The 14,244-nt window shown below is 39.9% G+C and overlaps 1 protein-coding gene across 1 annotated transcript in view; it reads left to right on the plus strand.

The window, feature by feature from the left end:
- The window catches only part of LOC124777518 (short transient receptor potential channel 4-like), a 268,299-nt gene that overhangs the window by 200,346 nt on the left and 53,709 nt on the right, over positions 1-14,244 (plus strand). The window contains exon 9 of the mRNA XM_047252967.1: positions 6,234-6,473. Coding sequence (XP_047108923.1) covers positions 6,234-6,473 — 240 coding nt within the window. The remainder of the gene's footprint in view (positions 1-6,233; positions 6,474-14,244) is intronic.

A 14,244-nucleotide genomic window follows, 5' to 3' on the forward strand; every position in this document is an offset into this window, starting at 1 on the left:
GTTTCAGGTATTATTTTCGTTAATGTTTACTGTGGTATTCGAGTGCTGTACTGCAAGCTAGAGTAACTCTCTCGTGTAGGAAGGAATCGGAGTGTTACAGTGAGCCTGTCTTCTGCAGATATAGCAGTTCTTAAGTGAATATTGTGCTTTGTGATAAGAGGATACACTCCACTGAGCACATACTGAAATGTATGCTCATCCATCCTTATGTAAGACTCGACGTCCTCCACTATAAGCTCATGTAACAAGTTTTGTTGAATGGTTTTATCCCGTTGTGAAACCCACGGCTTCACCCAGGTAAGTTTCCTTTTTTTTCCCCACTTCTCTTCCACATGTGCAAACAGTGCAATTGTGCTACATAAAACTGCTGTGGTTAATAACAAGTTGTTGTTGTTGTTAGCACCACATCAAAGATCTTTGACAAAGAAATTTGATAGTGTAATACCGTCCTAAGATAACAGTTGCAACACTTCGCCTCGATTTTGTTGCCTACTGCACCAGCGGCGCGCCAATCGATCCATAAGCAAAATTGTTGAGTTCGGCGCGATCGTGAAAGCGAATATTTTTCCCACTATTTAGCAGTTGCTTGTCCCAATTAGAATAATATAAAGATGAAAGTCGTACTTGTAGCAACAGATGACAATGGCTAAAACACAGTAGGCCTACAGAACAACAAATGGGGCGTCAATTCCTTTTGCACGTAGAGGTGCATACCTGTGTTTCTTACGTGTGAATCGATGTGTTTATATTCCATTGATGTCAAGTATGTAATCTGCAGTTCTATCCAGCATCACAAGTGTTTCTTAATGAATGTGTTGTAACTTGCCACTGGAGTCAAGATTTTTATGCCTACTTGCAATTTATTCGGGAGGACGATGGTTCAATCCCACGTCCAGCCATCCTGATTTAGGTTTTCTGTGATTTCCGTAAATCGCTCCAGGCAAATGCCGGGATGGTTCCTTTGAAAGCGCACGGCCGACTTCCTTCCCTGTTCTTCCCTAATCTGATGAGACCGATGACCTCACTGTCTGGTGTCCTCTCCCAAACAACGCAATGCATACTTGCAATTACTTTAGAATCATTTTTCGTAACATCTGTGTCTTTTGATATTACACAAACTCTTGGAGGCAAAAAAATAATTCAAATGTTTCGTAAATATCGTAGGAAAGGGACGCAAAACAAACGTTATGCTTACAATGCATCTGACGTACTCCTGTCTCGCTGCTTGGAACACTAGTGTCGCTTCAGCTGTCAAACGATAACAACTTTTACAGCAGTGTCACGACTTTTATGTTAGACTGTGACTATACTGTGCAAGCTGTTATATGCATTTATTGTGTATGCTAGTACGTGTGTATATACAGGGTTACTACAAATGATTGAAGCGATTTCACAGCTCTACAATAACTTTATTATTTGAGATATTTTCACAATTCTTTGCACACACATACAAAAACTCAAAAAGTTTTTTTAGGCATTCACAAATGTTCGATATGTGCCCCTTTAGTGATTCAGCAGACATCAAGCCGATAATCAAGTTCCTCCCACCCTCGGCGCAGCATCTCCCCATCAATGAGTTCGAAAGCATCGTTGATGCGAGCTCGCAGTTCTGGCACTTTTCTTGGTAGAGGAGGTTTAAATACTGAATCTTTCACATAACCCCACAGAAAGAAATCGCATGGGGTTAAGTCGGGAGAGCGTGGAGACCATGACATGAATTGCTGATCATGATCTCCACCACGACCGATCCATTGGTTTTCCAATCTCCTGTTTAAGAAATGCCAAACATCATGATGGAAGTGCGGTGGGGCACCATCCTGTTGAAAGATGAAGTCGGCGCTGTCGGTCTCCAGTTGTGGCACGAGCCAATTTTCCGCGGGCTACGTGTGAAACTTGTCCGCACACGTTCAACCGTTTCTTCGCTCACTGCAAGCCGACCCATTGATTTCCCCTTACAGAGGCATCCAGAAGCTTCAAACTGCGCATACTATCGCCAAATGGAGTTAGCAGTTGGTGTATCTTTGTTGAACTTCGTCCTGAAGTGTCGTTGCACTGTTATGACTGACTGATGTGAGTGCATTTCAAGCACGACATACGCTTTCTCGGCTCCTGTCGCCATTTTGTCTCACTGCGCTCTCAAGCGCTCTGACGGCAGAAACCTAAAGTGCGGCTTCAGCCGAACAAAACTTTATGAGTTTTTCTACGTAACTGTAGTGTGTCGTGACCATATGTCAATGAATGGAGCTACAGTGAATTTATGAAATCGCTTCAATCATTTGTAATAGCCCTGTACATTTTAGATTGTAAGCATAATATGTTCCATGTTAAATTTACACATCTGTACAAAATGAAATTCATGGGACAAATAAAAATTACAATTATATTGCAAAATCTCTATTGTCAAGACACCATCCATGCTGATGGGGATGAGAATACTGCACCACATGTAGTTATACAAATTTTTTCTGTGCTTTCCACTTATTCACATGTGATGTGCGCATACTTTCTAATGACAAACACAGAGTGTTTTGAATAGCCATGTCCTGGGAATGATGGTGCTGCAGAACATAATGCACCACAATAATGTATGCTTGGCAAGTGTAAGACATAGAACAATTTGTCACAAGACATTAAATTTAATATCTAATAGCAATTACTCATACTGTCTTATTTTCAAACAATGGAAAATCCAGAAAGTAATAATGACAGTGTTATGAAAATGATAGATTGCTACCCACCATGTAGCCGAGATGCTGGATTTCAAGTAATCACAACAAAAAGTCCGTCAAACAAGAAAGCTTTTCCCCAAATAGGCCTTCATCATATACACATGCACATACTCATCAAAACACAACTCACACAGACATGACCACAGTTTGTGGCTGCCAAGGCCTTTTTGACCGCAAGCTTATGGGATTACAGAAGTATACGATTTCACCCATCTACTTTGTCCCACAACGTCATCCATATGGGGGAAATGGCTATTCCAAGCATCTCCAATGTGGCGCCTATGACGTCACTACACACACACAACAAAAAACGCGAAAATACATATAAATAAGACAATAACATCTCCCTCCAAAAATACATTCAGACTAATAGGACAACTGTGGGAAATTGGCTGTTTTAGGGTGGGGACAAGCTAACTATAACAAAAAAAAACACACACCACGCTCCCAAAATGCTAAGAAAAATTACAACATTCCACTACACCAACCAAATCTACAATTCACTGACCTGTATAGGTCAACCACAGCTGACAATACCAAAATCCAACACCTACAACTAAAACTACGAAAATTGGAATAGGACATTCCCTTGAGCTGTATAGGTCAACCACAGTGGACGATACCAAACCACCAACGCCTACAGCTAAACCTACGAAAATTGGAATCGAACATTTCCCTTGAGCTATATAGGTCACCACAGCTGACAATACGATAACACCAGTACGTACAACTAAAACTACAAAAATTGGAATTGGTCATTTCCCTTACATGTATACAGTCCTGGAAAATGAAAACCGAACACATCGATGCAAGTGAATAAGACCCATCATACTTGCACTGAACACTGAAAGAGGGCAGTACATGTGATGATCAAACACTCAGAACTGTGGACACACCAGAAACCCCATCATCGGCCATGGAATGTTGCTAGCTGCACAGTGGTTGATCACCGCCAGAGCCAGTTTGCCTTGGGGTACAGAGCTCCGTCTGTGTCAGCAACATTGTTAGCAGGGTGTATGTGAACTGCTTGGATAATTCACAGAGCTTAAGCGAGGGCATATAGTGGTCGTACGGGAGGCCGGGTGGATGTACCACAGAATTACGCAACACATGGAAATTGCATGCCAGGCCATTCCACAAGACTACATTCAGCATCCCTATGATAGTCTCTATGGGAGAATTGCAGCCTGCATTGCTGCAAAAGGAGGGTACACACGGTACTAGCATTGACATTGTGCATTCCCTGTTGCTGTACTCACGTCCGTATGGCTCTGTCTGTGTGAACATGTGTCATATACATCCTCAAGAATGTGTCAAAAAATTTCCCCCAGTTGGGGTGACGAATTCATGGTGTTCATTTATCATTTTTCAGGAGTGTAGATCAACCACAACTATTGATACAAAAACACCAACACGTACAACTATGAAAAATAAAACCAAAATCACAACACCCCAAAAACATCAAACATAAATTAAAACACATTCAGTACACCATAAATACACAAATCATCTCAACTCGCGAAGAATAGACACACACACACACACACACACACACACACACACACACACACACACACACACACACACACACACAGACACACACCATGTAACGAAAACGCCAAACACAAAAACAAATAACTCACTGAAAAACTTCCAAACCTTACGCCCCGAAATACAAATACTGCCAACGACTTCACACATCCAACACCAAGGCTCAAATGAACTCAATAAAACACATTACCTTCAGCATACACACACGCACCACCAGAGGGCACCATCAGACACAAGACGACATCAACAAACACAATCAGCTCATAAGCTCCGTGCCGTAGTGGCGTCACTCACTACAGCACCCCTATGTCAAAGCAGACAGATGGAATTGGATGCATCCATTGACAAGTCTTTTTGTTGCACCTACCTGCGACTCAGCATCTCCACTTTATGATGAGTGGCAATCTATTCTTTTCATAAAACTGTCTTATTTTCCTTGCTTTCACTCCCTGTTGTTTTACAAAATTGTCTGCTGCTGGGGGATGCAACTAAAGCAAGGAAAGTATTCATGTGACAAATGTAAGCAGTATGAAAACTGGGTAAAGTAGAGATCTTATTGAATATCTTGGAATTCTTAGACTCACTTCCCAATAAACTTTCTGTTAATTGTATTTGTTAATGATAGTAAAAACCAGTTTTGATTGCTTGAGATTCGTGCCACCATTATACAAGATATAATGTGCTTGTAGTCACTTTGTGTAGGGTTCTGAGTGTCCTCTGTATTCTGATCAAAAGTTCTTCAATAATTTTCCATGTGATATAAACAAAGAAACTGATAATGACTATCAGTTCAAAAGAAACTGAATAACTTAACTTATTAATAACTTCTTATCCAAATTAACTGATTATCTAAGATCAAGGACTGAGGAATCTTGTTAGCTATATGACAAGCAGCTATGTCCATTGCAAACAAGCTTCTATTCTTAAAGCACACAAACACCTGTGGTTGATTTTTCTGTGTTAAAATTAGTTTGTGTAGACAAAATAATTACTAGCAGTTTAATGAACAGTTGTTAAGACTTCTAACAGCTGTTTTTCTTTGTTATTTCCACATCCTTAAATGCTCTCCATGGAACATGATGAGTAAATGAATAATATAATACAAAAACCAAATAAATAAATAAATAAAAAGAAGGCTATCTCATTAAAGAGAAACCTGTTTTAAACTCTTCACTTTTCTACAATCGTCTAAAATTTGTGTATCTTTATATTATACCTTTAGGTGTGCCAATCTCAAGTTACACATACATGGGTGGTTATTGCACAGGTATTGAGGAGCCCAACATCAATGGTAACAACACAATGATATGTAATGGCATTTATTATTTTGTCTTTTTACTTTTTACACTTTATTAAAGAGAATTTAAACTTTTGAAATGTGGTACTACAGAAAATGCTGAACATTAGATGGGCAAATTGGATAACTAATGGAGACATACTGGGAGAAAAGGAATTTATGACACAATTTTGTTAAAAGAAGGTATATCTTGACAGACACATCCTGAGGCTCCAAAGAATAGATAAATTATTGGAGTGAAATGTTGGGGATAAAAACTGCAGAAGGAGGCCAGAGTCTGACCACAGTAAGAGGGTTCAAATGAATGCCGGTGGTAGCAGTTGTGCAGAGGTGTGAGGCTTGCACAGGACAAAGGAGGAGAGCTGCATCAAACCAGCACCCTGACTGAAGGCAACAACACAACATGAAACGTAACTGAAAACTGTGTGAGCGTCACGGATGCCATTTTGTCTCTTCCATTCTTCTTGTTCAAAACCTTTGCTTACATTCATTTTGTTTAAATTTTCCTCTCTGTCTTAGCACAAATGAGTTTTCCAGTACGTTACTGATCATATCCACTAACTGTTAGTGTATTGATTGTTAGACTATACAGACAATTAACTACCCTCCACCACTGGCTCAAAGCATCATACAGCTAAGCCCTCACTCTGTTGTAGGCCTGTGCCGGTTCTACCAGTACTATGAGGGTATGGTGCGTGTGGATCCCGTCAGCAAAACAACCACGGCACAGATCAGCAGCTTCGTGAACCCCACCGCCACGCTCAAGACGCTTTTCTGGGCGCTGTTCACCATGTCACCCCTGGAATCGGCTGATGTAGTGATACAGAACCTGCCAGACACAGACGTCATCAACCGCCACTACTTCACTGAGACCATTGGATACATAGCTTTTGCACGTAAGTATCTCTATCTACACTTGTATTTCACATTATGCTGTATGTTGTATTATGATGGGATCCACTACTGATTTCAGTATTCCATTGTCTATTTCATGTTGTGTGGAATGTAAATATTAATTACCTGCTTAACAGAGTACATTGGTTTCTCTGAAACACTATAGATGGTGTAAAACTGGTACCATGCATGCATGACAGTGAAGTGTTCCAGCCAGTTGTGTGGAATCACTTCAGTAACTTGGGTCAACACAGAGATGTGACAAAATGAGATAAAGGGAAAAAACTACATTCCATTTGTGAAACTGTGACTGACTTATTGTAAGGTATAGAGGAGCCATCTTGTTTGCAAGTGCACGGTTACACTGTGAAGAGCTTACCTAGTTTATTAGTATATCAATGTGGACTGTCTAACATGTCTTTAAGGAAAGTAGTAGCACTTAAAGCCATGTAACATGGGTGGGAACAGTGGTCCTGAAAAGATCGTAACTCAGGGGGACCAGAGCCAAGTGTCATGTATTGTCAATGTCACTCAGTTTCAAAACCAACAGAAACTGCTGCCCTTAGTAAATTTAGATCCATCTCAACCAGTATCTGAGAAAGCTTTGCAAAGGGGACTGTATATAATGGACATTTGGAATCAGGTATTTCACAAATAGCTATTTCTCACAGTGGCACATGAAACAGCATGTCTTCAGTGGGCCAAATGACACAGAAACTGAACAGTAGTTGACTGGAGTCATGTAGTGTGGTCCAATGAGTTCTGATTTTGCCTCTTTTCAAATGACTTAAGATGCAGAGTGATGAATTTAATCCTCAGTATGTGTAATATGTCATTCAGGCAGAAAAAGCTTCCATGCTGTATGGATCCACTCATGAATATGAACCAGAACATTTATTTCAACATTCTTGGTGACCAGTTGTAGCCTTTTTGTCTACATCTTCATGATGAGTATGCTACGGGCACTAACATCTTCCAAGATGATACCAGATATGATCACAGGGCTGCACAAATATTTTCGTGGGTGGAGGAGAGGCCAGGCACTCTAATGCACCTCAGCTGGCCCCGATAAATTATGCAATCTTAATGGCATTTGAAAGTCTGGGACTTTTAAAAGCAACAGGTGAAACACCAGTCAACATCCCCATAGTTTGGTAGCTCTGTGGGATCTGTTCAACAATGAGTGACTTCAGCTGGTTGTGCCCTGACTACTGTAAGGCAGTTGGGGTAGGCGTTTTGGAAGGGCTACTGAAAGTCATGTTCAAAATATACTAAAGCTACCTCAAGTACTACCCCCTCTTATAAATACCTTCCCATTGACAGAAAGTACTGTGTCTGTCATTAATAGACCACTTGACTGTGAGTGGCATGTCAGTGTTAGGGATAAGCACCCTGTACAGGGGAGTCAGGGATGAGGGAGAATGCAGGGTGTTACACCAGTCCCCTTAAACAACAAGTTCGAGATGTTGCCTTTCACTGAAACTGAGCCAGTGAGACCCAAGTTGTGTAACATGCTGTATCCCATGTCAAGGGAGGTAGATGTAAAAGGGTAGGGACCTATTAACCACTGGTAGTCCAACATGCACTGCATAAGGGAAAACTGATAAATTGGATCTAATGGTATGGTGCACTGTTACAATAGTGCAATGGCATTCAGAAACAATTATGGGAAAAAATGAAATGTAAACAGAGCATTGTGCATTGGTATCAACAATTAGGCAGGGGTGGTGTTTTTTCTCTGTAAACAGAAGAGTACCTGTTGACTAAGTGATGCAACCATGGAGAGGGTGAAGGAATGCAATACAAAAAGAATCAGTGGCCCATGTAAGCTGCAAACTTGAAATACTACAGCACATGCAGTACAAAAAATTAATGGTCCATGCAAGCCACAAACTTGGAATACTGCAGCAAACTCTGTGGAAGATTTCACAACAGCAGTTACATTTCATACCATACTGTCTGCAACCTGTGCAAGAGTTAAAACTAGAAGATTATGGCCAGTCCCTTCAATTTTACATCATAACGCAGGAAGCACTGGAGGATGATAATTTTATCTCAGAGCTGACATTCACCAGTGAAGTAACCTTCTGTTTATCTGAAAAAATTAATCAGAACAGTGTGAGAGAGTGAGGCACTGAACAGCATCATGAAATTATGGTACATTAACAAGATATTGTGACAGACAAAGCTGTATGGGCTGCTTTTCTCCTGTGAGAAAACTGTGACAGTTACTTCTACCTTGATATGTTGCAGTTTTGGTTGTTTTCATAACTGACTGCTGATCCTGAGAACTCATCTTCTAACAAGACAGGGTACGCCATGATTGGAACATCGATGTTTGTCACTACCTAAACAATGTACTATCACTTCACCAGATTGGGCGTAGTGGTGAAGGTGATGTAGCTCCATTCCCTTGCCCCCCCCTCCCATCCTGCTCGAAGTTGCCTAACATAACACCATGTGACTTTTTCCTTTGGGATCACATTTTTGTACCTCACTGCTTTTGGAACATCTCAGAGAATGCATCAATGGTGCTGTGATGAGCATTGACAGGATGTTGATACATAAGGTATGGAATGAACTTGACTACTGCTTGGACATGTGTCACAAGCCAGGGAAGCACTTATAAAACAATTGTAGAACGCAAAATGCAAACTTGACAACTTTACAGTTCTATTCGTGTACCAGTCACATTTGTGCAAGTGTTGTAGGAAAATTCTTGTAGAATGTAAATGCTTTGGATTAAAGGAGGCCACTCACCAAAAAGCAGGATTGTTGAGTTGTTGTTAGGCACATGCAAAAGAAAGAAAACTTGCTAGCTATCAGTGTTATCCTTTGATGAACTAGAGTAAAATGCAGACAGAAAGCACACACATGCATACACGTGCCTCTGTCACTGCATGGTGCCAGCTGGACTAACAGTGCAAATGCTTTTTTGTCAGCAGGTGATGGTTGTTGGGGGGCAGTATCAGGTGGGATGGATAGAGGGAGAGGGACTGTAAGTGGGTGGCTATCAGCTGAGAGGGAGGCAGTCAGTTTGCCAGTTAGGAACACAGGAGGGAGGGGTGGTGGGTATATGGGCTAGGCAAGTAATGCACAATTGTAGGGGAAGGGAGGAGAAGTCCACGCTGAAAGCAATGTGGGATGTGAACTGGTAGGGGGCGACAGGATGGTGGAAGGGGAAACTGTTAAGTGGAGGATGCAGGGACAGTGGGTAACCTGAAATTGGGGCCAGGATGATTATACAAGTGGAAGACATGTAAGAATAACTCCAATCTGCATGTGGAACACCAGTTGAGGAGGGGTGGGAAGGAACTTGAGTAGGAAGTCCCTAATTACGATAGGATGAGAGATAATCAAAGCCCTGGTGAAGGATATGGTTCACTTGTTCCAGTCCAGAATGATACTGGGTGACAAGGGGGCACTCTTTTGCAGCTGGTCCTTGGGGGCAGTGCCAATTCTCACACATCCCCTATCCTCTCACCACCCCAAGAATCAACAACAAAAGAGCGCCACCTTATCACCCAGTATCACCCTGGACTGGAACAACTGAATGAATTGGGTTCTCCAGTCCAACTGAATTGATCATTGACTTGAAATCATTATGTTTAGCTACTTGGAGATCATTTGTTCCCAAACAATTATGTAATTTTTATGGATGACAATGCGCCATGTCACCAGGTCACAATTGTTTGTGTTTGGTTTGAAGAACATTCTGGATAATTCAAGCGAATGATTTGGCCAACCATATCACCTGACATGAATCCCATCAAACATTTACATGACATAATCAAGAGGTCAGTTCAAGCACTAAATCCCACACTGCAACACTTACAAAATTATGGACAGCTATAGAGACAGCATGGCTCAACATTTCTGCAGGCTACTTCCAGCAACTTGTTGAGTCCATGCCGTATCGAGTTGCTGCATTATGCTGGTAAAAAGGAGGTCCAACATGATATTGGGAGGTATCCCATGACTTTTGTCATCTCAATGTATACGAATTGTACTGCAAATTTTGCACTACTTTTTATGTCAGTAAGAATACCAAACAGCTGTCTACTAGATTGTATGTCCACCGCCACATTATTGCCAAGAACAAAGTTGGCCATCCAGTGGCACAACATGCAGCTGAGTACAAAATGTTCAATTTAAACAGCTGCTTCACAACCCTGGCTATCTGGATGCTTCCTTCTGCCACCAGCTTCTCTGAACTACACAGATGGCAGTTATCCTTGCAACACACCCTCCGCTCCTGTAATTGTCCTGGCCTCAATCTCATGTAATGCATTGTCTTCGCACTCTTCACTCAATAGTTTTCCCTTCCTCCATCTTGTCAACCACGTCCAATTCAGTCCCAAAATCACCTTTAATGTTCGCTGCTACCCACCAGTCCCTCCAATTGTGCATTCCATGCCTAGTCCATATACCTGTCAACCTCCCTCCTGCATTCCTAGCCAGCAAACCAACTGCTCCCCTCTACCTGTTAGCCAGCCAACCCCAGTCCCTTTCCCAGGCTCCCTCTCTCACTACACACCCTACCTGAAACTCCCCACCATAACCAATCAACCTGCCACAAAACAGAGCATTGGCACTGTTTGTCCAGCTGGCACCATGTAGAGACAGAGCTTTAATCCAAAAAATATTTGTACATGTTGTACTTTGGAAAATGCAGAGCTTTGAAAACAAATGAATCATTTATAGTAGCCCTCTATGAAAACATAACAATCCCTATTGCCATACTCCTTATTAGAATCAATTCTTTTGTAAAGTTATAATGAAAAATTACATATTCACAAACATTCAAGTGTAATGTTTTGCTTTACAATAATGAGGAAAATGTTTCATACAGTTTGTTTTCTTAACCCTTAATATCCCAGCTGCGGTCTCACAGACCACTAGCATTTATTTTCCTCTGTTTCTAATGCATAATGATGGGGTAGGAGATTACAGCATTGTGTAGTTGCTCTTTGCTGAAGCTGCCATGGTTTCCTTTGTCAGTAGCCACTTGAATATGATTTGTACCCATACTATTACTGCTTCTTTTGTGCTAGTGGTCTCTGAGACTTTGCACTATGAATTCAGTAGAGAAGTCTATGTCTACTGTTCATGTTTAATGGGTCCTAACTTTGGGGATAATGTTTGAAAATAGTTTAGGACAGTTTAGGAAGTGATGCTGGATCAGGTAGTGATAACAAAATTGAAAGTGAATATAATACAGTATAGGAAGAGTGTGAAAGTAAAGACAAATTTATTTTGCCAGCTGTGAATTCCTTGCCTGAAATAAGTGATCAAAGTGTTGAAGACAGAAGTGTGGAGACAATTTGTAGCTAGAAGATCTGTTAGAAATACATTTATTTATTTATTTAGCATCCAATAGATCACACATGTGATATAGGATTTGTCATTTGATTACACGTAACACATAACAACACATACACATAGTAAATTGACAAACATACACAAACAGCAAACAAATTACATACACATAGTACATAAGTAGTGTACAAGAACTTATTACCCAAAAAACAAAAGTACGTGCTCACGATAAACAATTTTAGATCATGAACTATGCCTTATACACAAAACGTGTTACGGATATACACAAAACGTATTACGGATATTTAACAGATTTTTCCTAAGTATCATAATTACAAAGTTGAAAACATCATTAAATTAGTCTGAATTTTTTTAAAAATAAGTAGGCTACAGGTTTCAATCCACAGTCTGAGACAGGTATTCATTTACACTGTAGTAGCATTTTTCCATCAAGTATTTTTTTACTTCATGCTTCAAATTATTTTTGCCTTTGATTTGAGATGGAAGTGCATTTAAAAGCTTTATTCCTAAGTGGCTAACATGTTTCTGACTTCTAGTTTTTGCTACATAGGGAATGTGGAAGTCTTCACAATGCCTTGTATTGTGATAATGGTAGCTTGAGTTGGTTTGGAGATTGCAGTTATTTTTACTTATCATTTCCAGGCATTTAAAAATATATATTGATGGTATTGTAAGTATCTTTAGTTGTCTGAATAAGGGTCTACAGTGAGTTTGTGGTGGGCTGTGTGTCATGATACGAATAGCTCTTTTTTGCATAATAAAAATGTCATTTAGTCTTGACCTGGTTTCTCCCCAAAAACTTATGCCATAGCTTGCAACTGATTGGAAATAACTGAAATACACTGCTCTAATACATTCTTTGCTTGCATACCTTGGATATTATTCTTAAGGCAAAACATGCTGAGCTAAGTTTCTGAGTAAGATATAAACTGTGTTCATTCCAGTTTAAATCTTGGTCAATTCGCATTCCCAGAAACTTTGTGGTGTACACTTTTTCTATTTGTTTGCTATCCAGCATGAGGCACATATCTTCCCCTTGACACTTGCTTCCATACTGTATAAAGTGTGTTCTGTTTGTATTTAATGTCAGCTTATTTGAATAAAACCATGACTGTATGTATGAGAGCATTTTCTGTGCTGTAGTACACAATGATTCTTTTATATCACTAATTATGATACTCGTGTCATCTGCAAATAGTAGAATTTTGGCTGAGCTGTCTGGAGCCTGTATATCATTGATATAAATTAGAAATAACAATGGGCCCAGAATGCTGCCCTGTGGAACACCTATTTCAATTTGTTTTGGTTCAGATATGAGTTTAAAATTGTGAAGATTGTTGGATGACCACAGCTCAACAACTTGTGACCTGTTTTGCAGATAAGATTCAAACCATTTTTTAACAGTACCCCTGATGCCTATTGCTTCAAGTTTCTCTAGTAATATTACATGGTTCACAGTATCGAAGGCTTTGGATAAATCTAGATTAATTCCAACAACCTGTTTATTTGACTCCAAATTTCTTACTATTTCTGTTGTGTAGTCCAATGTGGCTGTTTCTGCACTGTGCCCTGCTCAAAAGCCATGTTGACTGTTATTTATTAGTTTATCTTTTTCTAGATATTTTGTAACCCTGATTTTCATTAATTCCTCAAGTATTTTGGAGAAGGCTGGGAGGAGAGACATAGGTCGGTAATTTTCTATTTTATGTCTGTCACCATTTTTGTATAGAGGTATCACTTTGGAGATTTTAAGTTTGTCCGGAAATATCCCTTCACTAAGGGACAAGTTTGCTATGTGCACTATAGGTTTGACAACACATGGAGCAATTTTCTTAATTATTGATACAGGTACATCATCCAACCCAGAGGACATTTTGGATTTCAAGCATTTAATGACTTTTAGAACTTCATGCTCATCTGTTGGCATTGCCATCATGCTGGTATTTACCATTGGAGTTGTCACTGTTGGTTGTTGCTTAAATTTACTACTTAAAGTAAGAGGAATATTTACAAAATAATTGTTTACATAGTTTGCCATGGCATCTTTTTCTATGGGAATATTTTCATTATTTTTAAGATTGATTTCCTGTTCTTTAGTTTGACCCCCAGTTTCTTTTTTTACCATTTTCCACATCATTCTGGACTTGTTACTAGCCTGTCGTATTAATCTATCATTACTTAATAATTTTGCTTTTGCTATTACTTTGCAGTAAGTCTTCTTGTATGTCCTCACATACTCAACAAACTGCTGATCATGACATGTTTTTAACTTTAAACTTAGTAATTTCATGGTTTCACTTGACTTTTTAATTCCGGGTGTAATACAGGTCCCTTTGGATCCATATGATCTATAACTCAAAAGCTTACAGGTTGAAACAAATACTGCTGCACATCGAAGCCTCTTCCAAAGATGGCCAATGACATTATTTTTCA

The sequence above is a fragment of the Schistocerca piceifrons genome, chromosome 1 (assembly GCF_021461385.2).
Source record: "Schistocerca piceifrons isolate TAMUIC-IGC-003096 chromosome 1, iqSchPice1.1, whole genome shotgun sequence".
Classification (NCBI taxonomy): Eukaryota; Metazoa; Arthropoda; class Insecta; order Orthoptera; family Acrididae; genus Schistocerca; species Schistocerca piceifrons.